The 16538-nt window shown below is 37.5% G+C and overlaps 2 protein-coding genes and 1 pseudogene across 10 annotated transcripts in view; 1 reads left to right on the forward strand and 2 right to left on the reverse strand.

The window, feature by feature from the left end:
- Positions 1–11953, forward strand: part of SCAMP1 (secretory carrier membrane protein 1) — a 55125-nt gene extending 43172 nt beyond the window's left edge. For all 4 annotated transcript variants that reach the window (XM_075138389.1, XM_075138390.1, XM_075138391.1 and 1 more), the window contains 3 exons: positions 854–955; positions 2819–2936; positions 4757–11953. In XM_075138389.1, coding sequence (XP_074994490.1) covers positions 854–955; positions 2819–2936; positions 4757–4921 — 385 coding nt within the window. In that variant the 3' untranslated portion in view covers positions 4922–11953. The remainder of the gene's footprint in view (positions 1–853; positions 956–2818; positions 2937–4756) is intronic.
- On the reverse strand, positions 10953–15191 carry LOC142075826 (uncharacterized; annotated as a pseudogene).
- Positions 10953–16538, reverse strand: part of LHFPL2 (LHFPL tetraspan subfamily member 2) — a 66827-nt gene continuing 61241 nt past the window's right edge. For all 6 annotated transcript variants that reach the window (XM_075138395.1, XM_075138397.1, XM_075138396.1 and 3 more), the window contains exon 3: positions 10953–15499. In XM_075138395.1, coding sequence (XP_074994496.1) covers positions 15243–15499 — 257 coding nt within the window. In that variant the 3' untranslated portion in view covers positions 10953–15242. The remainder of the gene's footprint in view (positions 15500–16538) is intronic.

Below are 16538 nucleotides of genomic sequence, written 5' to 3' on the forward strand. Positions count from 1 at the left end.
ATAGTTTTTCTTAGTGAATATTGGTTGTTTGGAAAAGGAAAACTGCTACTTGCATATTCAACTTTTGGTCAGTTGCTCAGCTGAAAATGAAATAGTTATTGAACTGAACTGGTTGAATAAATAGAAATGAACAAAATCCCTTCTTCAGGAAGAGCTATTAATGGCAAAATCTGGTTCTGTGACTTAACTAAGTGATTTCTACTTTCTTTAGAACTCTGGTAGCAAGCATATCATATGATCATTAGTTTTTAATAGTAGTAAGTTGAGGTCTTTGTTGAGATTTTGCCTGTACATTTATATTTGCTTTTTTTTTTACTTTCAGTCTTTGTCAGGCTGGCGTTTTAGTAATATAAACAGCAAACCTATTTTGTATATTTTGCTTTTAAGCAACAGCTGCTTCAGTATTCTGGTCTGCACTGTGTATCAGTAATTCCACATTAGATTTTATTTCCTTTTACAAGTAAAATATTCTTTTCCCATCCTGCCAGCACTGCGAACTTCAGTCTGAAAGTGGAGCAGAATTCTGTTCTTCATGCATTGTAGCAAAACTTCTATGCTTAGTCTAATAGGCCCTGCTGTGTGCTGAACAGAACACTAAGGAATAGTATCTTGCTGCTATTCTCACCTCCATTAGAGGTGCAGGTGGCAAAAATACTATATTAAAGAAGAAGGAGCAGCTCTTGTAAATAAACACTCTACAAATCTACAGAATTACTGATACTTCAAGTCACTCTCAATAAATGAAAGGACTTTTCCTCTAGTTAATGCAGAAAAAATTTTTAGATCGGTACTACAGTATTTGCAAAAAGTCATTAATTTCCTGCTTTAATCTTTTTTCCCCCCCCTCTTTCAGGAGTGACAGTTCATTCAGGTTCTTTGTGTTCTTCTTTGTATATATCTGTCAGTTTGCTGTACATGTACTTCAAGCTGCAGGATTTCAAAGATGGGGAAACTGGTAAGTAGCGTTGCATAGCATTTGCTGTAGCGTTGTACTGTCTGCAAGACAAATGCTTATATTTGCTATAGCAACTGCAATATAGTCTGTGTATTTTTTAAAAAAAAATCTTGTGTTCCCTGGAATTGTTACATTTAGCACTCAAAAAAAGCATTTTTGGAGTGCTCTTAACTAGGAAAAGTGGGTGAAACATACCCCAAGAGTGTGGGGTACTTCTGTAATTAGTACTTCTGATCAAAATTTTGTCCTTCAATATAAACCACTTTGAACTATTCTTTTATACATTACCTCCTCTATTTTGGTGGTGTGTGGAGATGTTATTTGCTCTATATTTAAGGTAAAGACATAAGCAAAACTTGGAGAAAATGAAAATAATTTAGATAGTAATAATATACTCTTTGGATATTATTTTGTATCATTAGTTATTTCTAATTACATTCATATACTTACTACTTATTAAGGAAATTTGTAGCTAAAATTTGAAGAATGAGTCAACGATGTATTCTGGTGAATATAGTGGTGTATCTTTGATGTTATTTGAAAAGCTCATTTGTCCGAGTCAGCTCCTTATTCTGTAATAGTAGATTTTTCTTTTTGATGCTTGTATATTATCTTTTATTTGAGTCTTTGAGGTCTAATATTTAGATTTTACAAGGAAAAGCTATTGGGAATCAGTCACCATCCTTGGAAAAAAACCCAACAAACTTGAATTAACTAAAAGCATGGTTGTAGTACCCAGCTGGTGGCATGGAGAGCTATGACTGACAGTACTGTAGCTAGGTAATGACACTTCTCTGTGTCAGTCCTTTTTGCTGCTAATCTCCAAACATACAGAAGACAGACAAAACAGCATTGCTTTAGAACTGTACTCTAAGGAAAGATCCTGTTATATTGTTTTTACTCTCAAATCAGCTATTTTGCTTTTTCATAGATACATTGATTGATATTAACAAAATAAAAAAGTATTTCAGAAGGCCAACTCTCCAAGTATGTGGAGTGTGCTTTTAAGGATACTTGGGGAAGGGCTATGCAGGGGCATGAAAAGTAGCCAGATCATCAGAAAATGCTAATTACAGTTTGGTTTTTTGAGTTTTGTAGAGTCCAGTTGGACATAGGGGATATAAAAGCAGTTTGAAACAGGTAGAGGAAAGTTTTAAGGTTGTTTAGGTTTACAGAATTTTTTTTTTCTGTGGAAGAATAATTTCCGTCTTAATGTTTTATTTTTCTTAAGGCAACTGGCTTTTTGTGGTTTCAAGCTTGATACTGTGTTTTTCTGTTGGTGCTTCAGTTTTGAAGAATGGAGAAATGTTTAAAGTAGATGCTCATATAGCAATCTTTTCTATTAGTTAATCTGATGCCATCTACTTCAAAAAATGATCATATCAACTGAGAAAGCATCACTGTGTGGGTACAGCTAAATGAGTCTTCCCACATAGAAGCTGTGTGTGTGTGGCATGTTTTTGGTTTATATTTAAAGAAGTTAGAAGCTATCTTTTTAGGGGCATTCTCTTTTCCACAAAATCATATAGTCTTAAATCAGTCTGAAATGACAGTATGACAAAAAAAACCCCAAAAGTTGTTGAGCAGCTCTCTAATTTCTTCACAATTCTGCTCAAGGATAATCATCTTTAGTACAATTTTTCATATAGTTTCACTGCATGCATTGGGAAAAATGGAAACTAAGCTCTAAAAGCTTGTTAGAGAGCCAAAATATGCTTATGTAAAATTCCCATGACTTTTTCTTCAAAAATATTCAAAGTTGATCAGAACCAGGAGGTTATAAAGCTTTCCTTGATGTGGATACCTGTAGTTGAATGGTTCATGTACTGTGCTAGTAAAGTTTGTACTTTCTTTTTCCTTCAGTGGGTGGATTTCATCTCTTACTGGTCTTAATAAGAGTATTCCTGTTGGCATTATGATGATAATCATAGCTGCACTTTTCACAGCATCTGCTGTTATCTCGTTAGTTATGTTTAAAAAGGTAAGTTTCCTATGTTTGGTCTGGGTTTTGCTTTCCTGCTTGAGAGAGGTACTCTCTCACAAAGTAATGGGGATTAAATTGTTTTCTTGGGGGTGGGCCTTACCTATTAACAGCTGTACTTTTTTGTTCACACTGTTGTGGAGTTATGAAATGTTGTTTGTACAATGCACATATTTTCTGCAAACTAAAATGGGGAAGGACAGCTCTGAATAAGAGAAACTGGGAGGTAAGCCCACAGTGAAAGGGTTGATGAATGCACTGGACACTACAATTGTACCTGTAGATGCCAGGTTGTGATTTTCAAATCTGTGGTGATTCATCAGGCTGGGTGAAGTGCGATTCAGATGATTGCTAAGTTTCAGCTCTTACCAAAATAATTCCCATTCAAATCAATAGAAGAGGAGGATGCCTGGCACCTCAGAAAAGGATTTTTATTTCTCTGCTTCTATTATTTTAACATTTTGTTGTCAATTAATGATTGCGTAGCATGAAAGATCAAAGAAAAATGCTTTTTTCCCTTGGTTCCTTTTTGTGAATTTCCATCCAGAAGACCTAAGTTTAGATACTAATGTGCTAGTAAGTTTTTTATGTTGTTTAGGTAAAATGTAACTGAGCGTTCTGCTGATGATGTGCTGGCAGTTCCAATAATTCAACCTCAGTTACAGTTACGCTTAAAGATTTTCACATGCCCAAACTCTTCTGGCCTATTTACAGTAAGTTAGAAATTTTAAGCGTTGCCTGGAGATGTCCCTTCTCCTTATTTGTTTTCTGCATAAATACTCAGGTACAGGAGAAAGAAACAAGCAAGAAAAATGTATGGTGGAGAATTTTTATTACACTCTTCCTACCATATGTATCTGGATTCTTTAAAAAAACCTGCATACTCACATGTGACCTGGTGTATCTTTATGGATGAGAAATGGTCACATTTATAACAAAGAAAAAAGTTACAACATTAATTGTCCTGCTACACTTGAATGAAAATGTCTTTGCAATATTATATGACAACTATATTGTGACTTGATTGAATTTGAGTCAGAAATAGCATTTTAATTTTAATACTGAGGTAATTGAAGTTACTGAGGATTTGTTTTTTGTTGTACTAGAGATTCTATGCCATATTGTTTAGAGTGTTTGTAAGTCATATTGTTTAATACCTCTGCTTATTATGCAGAGCTATTGGACATCACAGTAGTTTAGCAGATACACATCTGCATTATTAGGCTATTTTATACTTTTTAATATCAAGTCATAGCTTAGCTTGTTCTTGTAACTGTATCAATCAAAGAAATTAAAATGTTTCTAAAAACTGATGTAGAAAAAGGTTCACCGAAATGTTATTGACACAGTGGATTCAAAACTACTTTTTTGGTTTTGTTTCCTGCTGTTTCTTTTAACATGCTAACACTTACTAACTCTTCTAATGAGTACGACAAGTTGTATACAAATTGAGACAGAAGACATTTTTGTAAGCTATGAGCCCTGCGTTATGCTAAGGATGCAGCCTGTTTGTGTATTTAAATATGTTATTTCAGACAGTAGATACCACACACATTTTCGTGAAGAACTCTGAGACCCCTCTGAACTTGCAAAAAGTTGCAGGTATTCCTACAGTCAAACTGTGCGTGCAGCAGGTCTGTCAAAAGTTGTAGCATTTGTGGGAGAAATGTCTGTTTATTCATTTCTGGATCCTCCCAAACACATGAGCAAACCAGATTTTCCCACCACACAGCTCTGTTTCATGTTTGAGATTTTGCTGTTAAACTACCAAGAAATGGAAGGCTCAGCACCGTTTTTTCACTGCTTTTCCACCTCCCTAGGTGCATGGTCTCTACCGCACAACTGGTGCTAGTTTTGAGAAAGCGCAGCAGGAGTTTGCAACAGGAGTGATGTCCAACAAAACTGTACAAACTGCAGCAGCCAACGCCGCATCAACAGCAGCAACCAGTGCAGCTCAAAATGCGTTCAAGGGTAACCGAATGTAGGGAAACATAAAAAGTCATCACGGTTCTCTTTGATTGTACTTTATTTTTCAGTCACTTACTATAGTCCCTAAAAGCCTAAAGGTCAAAATTCACACAGCATGTTTGTCTCTTCTGCAGCTGTGCATGGGTAAAATGGGAAATGTTTGGTTTATTTTAGTATAAATCTATTTATTTTAAAAAGATAACCATTCTTTGCCCTTCTTTAAGGTGTTGCATTCTAGAATATAAAGCCTTCCATATTTTATGGAGGATAAATAATTTCAACAATTGGCCTGAGAATGAATTGTGGTATATAATGATCAAATAAATGTGTTAAGAATTTGGAAGGTTTTTTAGTGGTTCACTCTGGTATTTTTTTTAACTTCAGGAAAGCACTTCGGATCAATTATTTTTCTTCATAAGAACGGTTTTCCCTATTTCTACTGTAAGAAGTGAGGTAAACTGAGAGATGTAGAAAGTTAGGTTTGGTTACTGCTTTTGCAATTTTAGCAGCTGCTGGAGTACAAATACAAGTAGGGTAGACATTATAAATTCTTTTCTTGGGTTTTTTTTAGGATAAGTCTTTTGATATAAACCTGTAAGTTTGCATGAATACTGTTGAGTTATCTGATCTTGTTTAAATAGTGTTTTGGTCCAGAATTTACCTGCGCCACTTTATAATTATAGCGTTTGTTTGTATCTATTTTCATGGAGTATTCTTTACCTGTGAGAAATGACTATGGTGCATAAACATTCTCTGTAATAGAATGTGTAATGCAGTGTACAGTTTAAGGAAGTTAACTGATGGTTTCAATCACAAAGCTAAATGATTATATATTTGCTATTTTTAATTTTAGTATTCATGTCTTGGGGTAATAATTTTGCGGAAAAGAAACCAATATTTACTTCTAGAACACTAATTTCTTGCCCCCCTTCCCTCTTCTACGTGCAGTGGTATTTTTGTTGTATTTGGGATTTTTTTGGGTTTGTTTTTTTTAAGTGTGGATTTGTGTTTAACAGTGGTACTAAATCTCTAGCCTAGTCAGTCACTCTGTTTTCTGCTTGCCCAAACCCCTTAACATACAGTATTTAATTTTTAAACAGGAATATTGTCTAAAATCAAGCTTTTTAAGCAATGGCATTTAACAGATACTTGAATTCATTTTAACGTTAACTCAGCCATCTTTGTGATGTGAATTTAAGCTGGGGGAAAAAAGCTTTTAAACTACTTTGAGTTGGAAAAGTGAGAAATACTCATCTTTAACAAAGTTAAATTTTAACTCATTGGACTGGAGATCTAAGAGGTTAAATTGGTGCTGTGGAACTGAACAATCCATAATGGTACATACCATCATAATATTCTAGAATAGAATCAGGTCTTAGTATCATGTTTCTCTCCGTTGAAGACTATTTATATTCTTAGATTGCCTCATGAGTCTTATGCACAATACTTGGGCTGTTTTTTCAAACTCTGTTTTAGAAAATGGAAACGGGAAGGACCACATCCTATAACCTGTATAAGTATACATTGTGGCTGAAATGAATGCAGCTCTTAAGGTGAATCACCTTTTGTAAGACAGGATAAAATTCGGAGGCCCCATCGTGTTCTGAATGTGGACTGACTTTCATAGATTCTTTCTCACTACGCTGTATTCCTAACAACAGAAGAGCATCACAAAAAATAAAATGCCTAGCTTAATCCCTGGATCAGTATTGTACTGTTAGCATGAAGTCCCTATTAGTCTCCTTTGTTTTACTAATTTCTTTAAATCCAACTTGAATTTGGATTAATGTCATAGTTTCACCTATGCTGAAGTTCATATTAATTAATATACTTGCTTCTAAATGTTCTCTGCATCATGAAGTTAAAAGCAATTTAAATATTCTGTGTAATAGGGGCTCTAAAATTTCATGCAAGTGGAGATGCTAGCATTGAACTTAAATTTGCGTGGAACGTTATTAAAAGCTTTCCAGGTAAAAGCCACCATTTTCTGTTGAGATCAGGCATCATCCTTCTAGCAGCTGTATATCAAGATTGTTCTTTTCATAATCTTTTAAACTTAACTTGAGGGTTGTATCAAGGAACTCTACTATGTATTACTTCCAAATCTAAATTTAAGAAATTCTCTTAGTATGTCTTGGATAGGAATCCCAAGGACATCATCCTTGCAATTTACCTTAAGTTGAAGATTGCATAACAACATACATTATTCACCAGAATATATTATGGAAAAAAATGTTAGGAATAAAACCTGAATTTGGCAAGTAGATTTTTTTCCCAAATGTTTAAAGGCTTTTTGAGAAAACGTATTTAATGTTCTATGTATAGGGAGCGTTGATTTGTAACGTCATGGGTTGAATGTATGGATTTAAACCCCCTAAGTGAAAATCAAGGTTCAGTTACACGTGAATTGTTTAAACCAGAAATCTCTGACACTTTGCAGCCCAAAAGGGAGGGAGAAGTTTGAGTGTAGCTTTGACAATAGAAGTCTGATATTTGTTAAAGTATTTTGTACCTAACAAAAACTAGGTTTTACAGTCTCTTATTAATTAATCAGAGTATGGCGCCCACTTAAGTTGTCATTTTGTAGTATTGTGGCAAATTGAGTACAAAGTATGAAGTTTAAACACTGGAATGTCAGTAGTCATTGATCTGTAATTTAGGAGTTGGTTTTATTTATCTGAGGGATGTTTGTATATTTTGTAAATTACTAACAATGCTCTGCCATCCTGGTGAATGTCATGGTTCTGTACAAATGCACTTCTTCTGTCCCTTTGTTGCATGTCTGAGTAGTTCAGAAGTTTTGTATATTTATTGTATTAACACAGTGTCATAGAATAAAAAATGACTTTTTTCCTGGGTGTTTGTTCTGTATAGTTTTGACCAACATAGGGATTTTTCTTCTAACAAACAGGATAATGTGCAGGGCGGATGATCTATGTAAAAGTCTCACTTGTTTTTTATAATTGTGTATATAAATGCTGTAATTCTGCTGAAATGGGGAAGCAAACTGTCCACTATGAAAATAATACATTAGGGTATTGAGAATTAGTTTACTCAACTGTTAGGAAGAAAATTCGTAAGCACTTGCAGCCCACTTCCTTGTGCTGCAAACTCACAAGGGTTAAACCCGTTCTGTCATTAGTGAATGAAATTCTACAGGTATTAAGTGAATCCTAAAACACTATTGAAAGTAAAATGAAGTTGCTGAAAACAGCATTGCTTTGGTAGTGTTTATTTTCCTAATTTCTGCCTATGAATTGACATTTCTGTATCACTGCTGTGTCTTGCTTTTTCTTTTTTTTTAGGCATTATCAGTGTCTGTTGATTTTTGTCGTGTAATACCAACTGTAACATCTGCTCTCTAGTACTGAATTTAGTACGGGGTTTTCTTTGAAGGTCAAAACGACTTCATCTAGACCACTGTGACGTAATTAAATTTGCAAATGCACAATACAGAGAACAGTATTCTGAGATACGGTCAGGATTATTTTGGGAGATAGCAGACGTGAGTTTTTGAAGACACTTGCGCATGCATGCATCATTTAGTAGTGAAATTCTTATCAACTTGATCTGTTTCTTTGTAATTTACAGATCTAGGATGGCAGTGGCAGCAGACTAAAGGAACAGTTTTTGTACTTCCTTGTAAGGACAGTTGTGCAGCATGATCCAGTCATGTTTTATGGTTAGAATTATTAGACAAGTGCTGTTCTGGGGAGATAATTCCTTTAGCTTGCTGAGTCTAGTTTTCCTCAAGAAGCTGTAAGCATGAAGTTGGGAAGGCGTGCACACAGAGTGAAAGCAGCACAGGGAAGAGAACTGTGATTAAAAATACTCAGCGATACCTCTGGAAAGATGTATCTGTCAAGAAGAAGGCATGCATCTAGAGCATTCTGGTTATCAATCAGTAGTAAGGCACAGTGGATCAGATCATTAAAACAAATGTGTGTTAGGTTTCACTCAGTTACATTAAAATGGGTAAGAATTAGTTTGTACTTTTTTTCCTACAAATTAATTTTATGTCTGCAAGTGGCTTTTATTCTCATCAGTAGAGAAATCAGGAAGACTTCAAAAGAAGTGGTACAGATTTCTTACCTCAGCAGCAAAATACTAGTTTAACTTTATGCTAGGATTAAACTAGATACTATGTCACACACTACTGGGGGGGGGGAAGTGTTGATGGGAAGTGTGACCTTTGGATCATGCTGTTGTACATTTTGTTCTGGAAAGAAAGAAATTGTTTGTCCAGCTGTTTAATGGAAGCATATACAGTTAATCTCAAATGTGCTTTCTGTTGGATGACTTGGATAGTGATTACACCAAACAACAGTGCTTTTAATTTGTTTGTTTTACCATCTCTCAATACACTCAGTGCTGCGACGTGACTGAGTAATGTGTGTGTGTATATATATACACATATAAAAAATGCACTGTCCTGCTTCAATGAGTGTTCCTACACATTGCTGTTAGTTCACTCAGAGGTGAAGGAGAACACTTCAGCAGAAAGGAGCTGCTGTACAAAGCGTTGAGAAGACCAGGTTTTACTTCTTTGTACCCATGGTTCAGGAAGGGAAAACGTTCAGCTGGTGAGATGGGAAATTTCAGAGATGGATTTTTGGTGATGAAGTTGGAGATTGTATTAGTAATTGGCAGCGTGCTTGGAACAGGGCTAACGCAGGCCTGGAAAACAGAGTGGGCTGTAGAGTCCAGATACTTCTGAGCATTGACTTGGCTTTTCTGCTTTGCAGATGTGTACACTAGGGCTGGGTAGGATACATGGGCTAGAGCCCAGGCCGTTTCAAAAAACAGCTGCCTCTGACCACTGATGCCGCTGCGGCATCAGCTGCTCTGCCCTGTTTCAGCTGGCAGTGCTGCAAGTAGATTTTACAATGTTGATAGCCAGATTAAGCAATCGTATATAGTCTGAGCTATAGTCACTATACTCATGCCAAAGCATGTGTTGCCGTTTGCACTGCAGGGCTGTTGTCTTTGCTATGCATGTATTTTTGATGTTTTAGAGAAAAAAGTGGATATGCTGGATTGGGCAGTGGGGTGATACTTTCTGTCCAAGGTAAGAGAGCAATTGGAAGTGGTCAAAATAACGTGATTAAATTTTGAATTCTTTTTTATTTACCTTTCTCAGCTGGATCAAATTACTGATCCCACTGCATCTGAGTGATACCTAAAGCTGGTTAGGGACACCGATGCCTATGCTCTCAGACTTTCTCTGGTACAAAGATAATCAAATCAAATCAAAGGCATCTATTTGAAAAGAAGTTTTCAGTGAATCACAGGAGCAAGACAACATCTTTATGATCCCGTCCCTCTGATGTTAATAATACACATTCACTTTCTCATTGCGTCACCATTCCAAACCTAGCTGGAGCTTGGGGAGGAAGCTACTAGAACACAGAAATATGTTATAATTCACACAATTAGAGAATTGAACTCTGCGTTCTCCATTGCCAACTCCATTAACCTTACTGAAAAAGGGAGGTAATATTTTTAGCTGTACAAATCAGTACTTGGTAATTTTTTCAGCAGTATTTTGTATTTGTAGAATACCTGCTGTATCTATACCTGCTTTGAAGTCCATAAAGATGACTAATGTGGTGGTGCATTGAGTGGCACCTATCCCCTAAATTCTTCCGGACTGTAAGTTTCTAAATGTTCCAAGCTTTAACAAAGAGCTACTTCTTGGAAATTTAGAAACTGTTACAAGGGTAATTAAACTAAATGCAATTAATTATATGTAAATTTAATAGAAATGGACCGTAGCAGCTATGAGACAAAAGCGACAGCCTGACTTTTCTGCAAAATACTGAAAGCCTTACTCCTAGTTCTGTCTTAAATGTGCTTAGAGAACAGTATGTAACCTCTCCGTAGTGTTTGTCAAGTCACAGGTGAAAGGTAAGACACATTGTGGCAAATACCATTTAAAAAGTCTCTGTGATTAAGCAGTATTTGTGTTACAACCTTCGCTACTCCTTTTCATGAGGAGGGAACTGTGGTGCTTTAGTTGCAAAATGAAGAACATTTGTCAGACATATATTCAATTAGAAGGTCTCTTTAATGCAACTGTATTGTATAACACATAGCTACAATTTCATATGACATGCTTTTTGATCAGTAAGTGGTAATAATTGTTAAAGTCAGATGGAAATATGAAACGCTAACAACATCAGTGGGCTGGGATCTTAAATGCTACTAAAGCTACAATTAAAGCTACCTTGCTGTGGCTCAACTTGTCCAATATGTTTGAATTAAGGTAGTCAGACTCCTGTTAAAGTTTGAAAACTCACATTTTAATTGAAATTTAGATTAAAAATAACACATTAGGTACATCATTCATGCTAACAAATGTACATAGTGGTGACTCAAGAACAGAAAAACAGTACCACAAATAAACCATGGCTCAAAATCTACTCTAGCAGGGTTGCCACAGCTGCTCTTCCTATACAAAGCGGCTGTGGTGTATACATTTTTGCCATGCTGTGCTTTTGTTGGGCTCTGTCCTTTCCTTGAAGTAGGCACCAGCGCCCACTGCTTCCAAGGAGGACTTGAACTCCTCTCCGTTTACCACTAGGACATGAGATACTCTGGTGTGGGGTAATGATGGAAAGGACTTGGCTGAAAAACAAACTCAGAATCCAGAGAACTTTATTGAGTAAAATAGATCTAAAAAGGTGATATAGACAACCCAGAAATAGCTCAGTAGCAATGTTTTTTGCAGTGCCATGTTATAAATAAAGCACATTAAGAAACCTTGCTGAGCCTTTTCAGCTTTTAGATTGTATACTGCCAGAGATGGACACAGCTTCACATTTGAATTGTCTGTATTATATAGAACTGAGTATTTCAAATCAATCTGTAAGAGATTTTTTGTTAAATTTTTAAGCTGCTGTTACTACTGTTGTATTAATCTTCAAAATCAGTGATTGTATTGCATTACTCTATGCTTTAGTTTGTCCACACCACCACAACTCCAGCCACTTCTTCCTTGAGAAGTGCCTTTTCAAATATCTTGTTTAAAAGCAAAAACTAAGTGGGGGGGGGGGGGGAACCCACAACAAAACCCATTCCTGGTATTGCACATCTCACACAAGTTTGTGTATATATAGATAGATATATATATTTTTTTTAAATATGCTACGATTCAAAAAAAAAAAAAAGTCTATGGCACTTTATAGAATACAAATTTACGAAGTTGATCAAACCACAGATGTTTGAAGAGTTCTTCAATACCACAAAAACAAAGTTAAACAGAACTAATTGGCACACAGGTTTTAAAGAATCCACAGCAAATTCTTCTAGATCCTATGCAGTGCACGTACATTAAGAAGCAGTTACACTTCGCAGCCCCCTCATGAAATTAATTAAATTAGCTTTAAGCTGATTTATCTTTTTTGGGGGGGGTGGGGTGGTTTTTTTGCAAAATATCTTTGAAAGCTACTGCTGAGGTGAACTTCAGGAACAACTTTAAACAGCTGTCAAATTTAATGAGTGCACCCTACACCTGAAAACCTCATCCAGAAAAAAAAAAAAATCTGCAATATATACCATCTTACCACTTGCTAGAAAAACAGAACCCTGAGAAAAGAAATTCTGATTACTTTTTTCTGTATTTCTTCCCAGCCTGTCTTCTATCTGTGCTATGTGATGAACATGGATATTCTTGCAAGTTAGTTGATTATGCTGCTGCAGAGCAAGTTGATAGTATACCAGCAACAAGCAGAAAAGCTGGTTCTTCTTGGTTACAAATGCAAACAAAAGCAAAACATGCCTCTGAAAATACCTCCTTTGTATTTAAAAACCGCCCTATTCAAATTTTTTAAGCGTTCTGTAGATTACAGCAGAGTAATGTAAATGAAGGCTGGTCATTGTTTACTTCTAAGCCAAAGCAGTATATGCCCTCTATACCTTTTGGAAGAACTGACCTTATTCTGACTAATTAAGTGCTTAAGCCAAAGCAGCATTTGTCACCCTAGTATAGTGTCAAGATTTGTCGGCACTGGTGACGTGGACATTGGATTGCTACCCACCTATGAAAAGCTAAAACTGTAAATCTACTTCATAATTAATTTTTAGCTGATGTATAAGCTACTCCTATTCTTCTGGTCTCCCCCTTTTCCAGCTGCAGAGCCCACACGAGCAGAGTGGAGCTGGTGTCCCAGACCTGTGGTGCACACTCCAGCAGGGGGCTCGGAGGAACGTCAGGAGGGCGCTTTGGGTCGCCTTGCAGCTGTGCTGGACCTGAGGGACGAGCCAAGTGCGTCCCCCTCAGGTGGCATGTTTGTGTGTACAGGAGAAAAACAAACACAGGTGTGGACAGGACGCTGTGCTGGCTGGGATTTCTGTCCTCAGACACCACTTTGTGCTAGTAATTTTGATTTGTTAAGGTCTTGCTCTGTGCAGGCAGCTGGCAGAAATGGTTCCAGACCATAACTTTTTTTTTCTTAAATTAAATATTTAAAAGAAAAGTGAATTACCCGTTTTAAACTAGAATACGGTGGATGTGGGTTGCAGGAGCAGGTGAATGCAACAAGAGGCTAGATTAAAACAATCCTTTTTTAATATTGGCAGAAGTTGACCTTGTTTGTTGCACAGCAGCTCAGAGATCACCTCTGTATCCATCCGGCGTGTGGCTTGAAGGTGCACTGGGCGTGGACACATGCGGGCTGGGAGCTGGACCTGGTCTGCTCCATAGACCGGCCGGGCCGAGGCGGTGTCCGTGCTGCACAGCAGGCACTGGAGAGGTGCTCCAGCACCACCACTGCTAGTGTCCACCTGTGCGCGAGGCTGGCCCTGGGCTTTCGGTCGTGACTGCTGAACAACTCTTGTATTGCAAATGACTTGAGCAGTGTATTGAAATTAGCTATCTACCTGTACAGTAACAATGATTTTTTAATACCTATAAATAACTAATGGCACACTTTACGGGACTGACCAGGCATAAACAAGCATCTCTGCTCCATATTATACAGTGAAGCGATGGAGAGCTGCACTGTCACTGGATGGTGTTAAACTACCAAGAAGTAAGAAGAGGAGTTAGTATGTCATTAGAACTGCTTCTCAGCTGAATTATCCCCAATGCTCCTATGGCACAGTTGCATTATTCCTTTGTTTTTTAAAATACCTTTTAAATTTGTTTTCAGAAGTAGTTCTAGTAAGTGATGCAACACCACAAGTAATACAACCAACTGCCTTTGAGAAAGGAATGTGATTTGTGGCAAGGTCTGTTTTATTTCTGCTGATTGAGTTGGAAAAGGGTCCATACTACATGCGGTTTAAGGGAAAAGATCCTCCCAGCCATGTAGAATTTGGCAAGACTTCCTGAAAAAATGTAAATTTCTTAAGGACTCATGTGGCTCTGGGTCATGAGACAGATTGATCTGTAGACGAGGAATGAGGTTTCACTGGCAAGAGAAAGAATAATACTGTTCAAGTCCAACGTGCGATTGACATTTGTAGGAGAGGCTACAGCCCGGGCCAGGCTGTTGGCATTCACAAAGATAATGCCCAGCTGTGCCGTGGGGAGCTGTCATCTGCTTGCGATTTCAGGAGTTTTAATAAAGGATGTAGAAATATTTCTAACAATGGTTATTTCAAACAATTTTATCAGAATCAAGTGAAAGCCAGTGTAACAACAGCTCCTCTGCCTAGTCAATGGAAACAAAATCATTTACCTGCCAAGTAGTAAGTGGCACACACCTTGCACTCTAAGTTTCAGGACAAAGAAACCTGGCAGGGACTCAACTTTTTAAATGCTTAAAGATTGGTGTAAACTGCGTCACATCCAACATACACTTACTATCCGAGAAGGCACTGTACTTTAAGGAAGTTCAGTAACACAAAGCACCAAACCAGGTGGTGGTGAAATATTCACGGGTGAGGGGAGCCCTTGGAAACAAAGCCTAATTAAAATAGGCTTCTCTTTTGTATAAGAAAAAAAAATGTGCTGGCTTTTATTATTTTAAATCCAAATTGTTCAAAGTGACCAAGGTGGATAAGGCAATCCGATCAATCAGAATTTGTCAGTTATAACAACAACAGTCCTGCTATATACACGATTCCTCACCTCCCCATCAGATTAATATATTCCACTGTGTCCTGATCATAGAATGAAACCAAAAAAAATCCCCAAGTATTTACATTCTGCCTTCTTGGGATCCTTTCTCTGATCCTCATCGCCCAGCAAGGAAGGAAGACCGTTTCAGTAGTTCAGGGCTGGAATGCATGGGGCTCAATCACACAAGTGGTAGAAACAGGTAAGCGGATCTGCTTGTCCAGTCAATGGAAAGCAGATTAAGATCCAGGCGCTGGTATTTTTCCCCACTGGAGTTAAAGGAGGCAGATAAGGTTTTTTCCTTCTTCTATTTCTTCTTGCACTTTGTCACTGGATGTGGCTATTTCAGCTTGCGCCGAGAAGACTGCACAGATGAACGTCAGAATAGTGCCACCAATAGCTGTGTAAAAAGCCCAGCCCAAGGAGCAGTCTCCTAGTTTGTAAGCAGAAGCATAAGGTCCACAATAGCTTATCGCTTTCTGGCATCCCCAACCTGCAGGGTAAAGTATCAAGCCTAAGATAAGGAAGAGGCCTAGAAATAAAAACAGAAAGGCAGAAGTTTAACAAATGATCAGTTTAACACTAAATGCAACACATGTAGTAATGGTTATCATGGTCGCTACTTGCTCCTAAGTACCACGATTAGGAGAAGACGACTCTTCCTCATCCATCCAACCTCCCTTTACTGCTTGGAGCTATCCTGTGTTTTTTCTTGTGAAAGGCTTTTTCTTGATAACGGCCAAGTTCCTAATTTTAATCTCTGTATTCCTTCTGCATCCTCTGTTTTCAAACATTATTGCTAGGTACACAGACATTGCAAAACATTCAAGCATCTCTACCTACTGTTTATACTTGCACTTTTCAAATACTTAGGAATGTTTGCATCCACTTTTGAGTTTGTGTTTACCTAGCCCTCATTCAGCTTTATTTAGTCATTCAGCATAAACATTTTTGCCTTTTTTCCTCTGGATTTTTCCTACATTGATTTCCTTGCCTGGGAAAAAGAAAAAAATCTCACACTGCATCTGCTTATTTGGCCACATTAGGACATCGTAGAAAAATAATACTGCCAGTTCAGTAAACTGCTTTTGTTATGAAGGGATTCTGGAATCAGCTCCAAACAAATGGATCTAAGTACCCACAGCCAATCCCACTGGGATCGTTTAAAGAGGCGATTGACTGCTGCAGAAGGAAAGCATGCTTCCAGTGATGCAGGAGCAAAAGCCTCAACTCCCCATCTTACTGAACTGCCCGAACACCCTGCTGTGCCTCCGGCTGGAAGTGAAAAGCTCAGTCGATGTTTTGCCCATCTGATCATCTCTCGTATTCAGAGTTCTCTCTCCTATGAGGACCAGTCATTATCTAAGCAGTGAAGGGCTTCATTAAGGAAATTAAAAGTCACATTAGAGTCCCTGCACACATGATATGTCTTTGCAAAAAGATGAGAGATTTAATCAAAATGCCTAATATGCTAGTGGCTACAGTGCTCTCTTACGGGCCTTGCTAAAAAATCACAGTGAGTTAAAAACAAATCTCCCTCCTGCAAGGTACGTAGGAAGGACCTAAATATC

The sequence above is a fragment of the Calonectris borealis genome, chromosome Z (genome assembly GCF_964195595.1).
Source record: "Calonectris borealis chromosome Z, bCalBor7.hap1.2, whole genome shotgun sequence".
In the NCBI taxonomy this organism is placed as follows: Eukaryota; Metazoa; Chordata; class Aves; order Procellariiformes; family Procellariidae; genus Calonectris; species Calonectris borealis.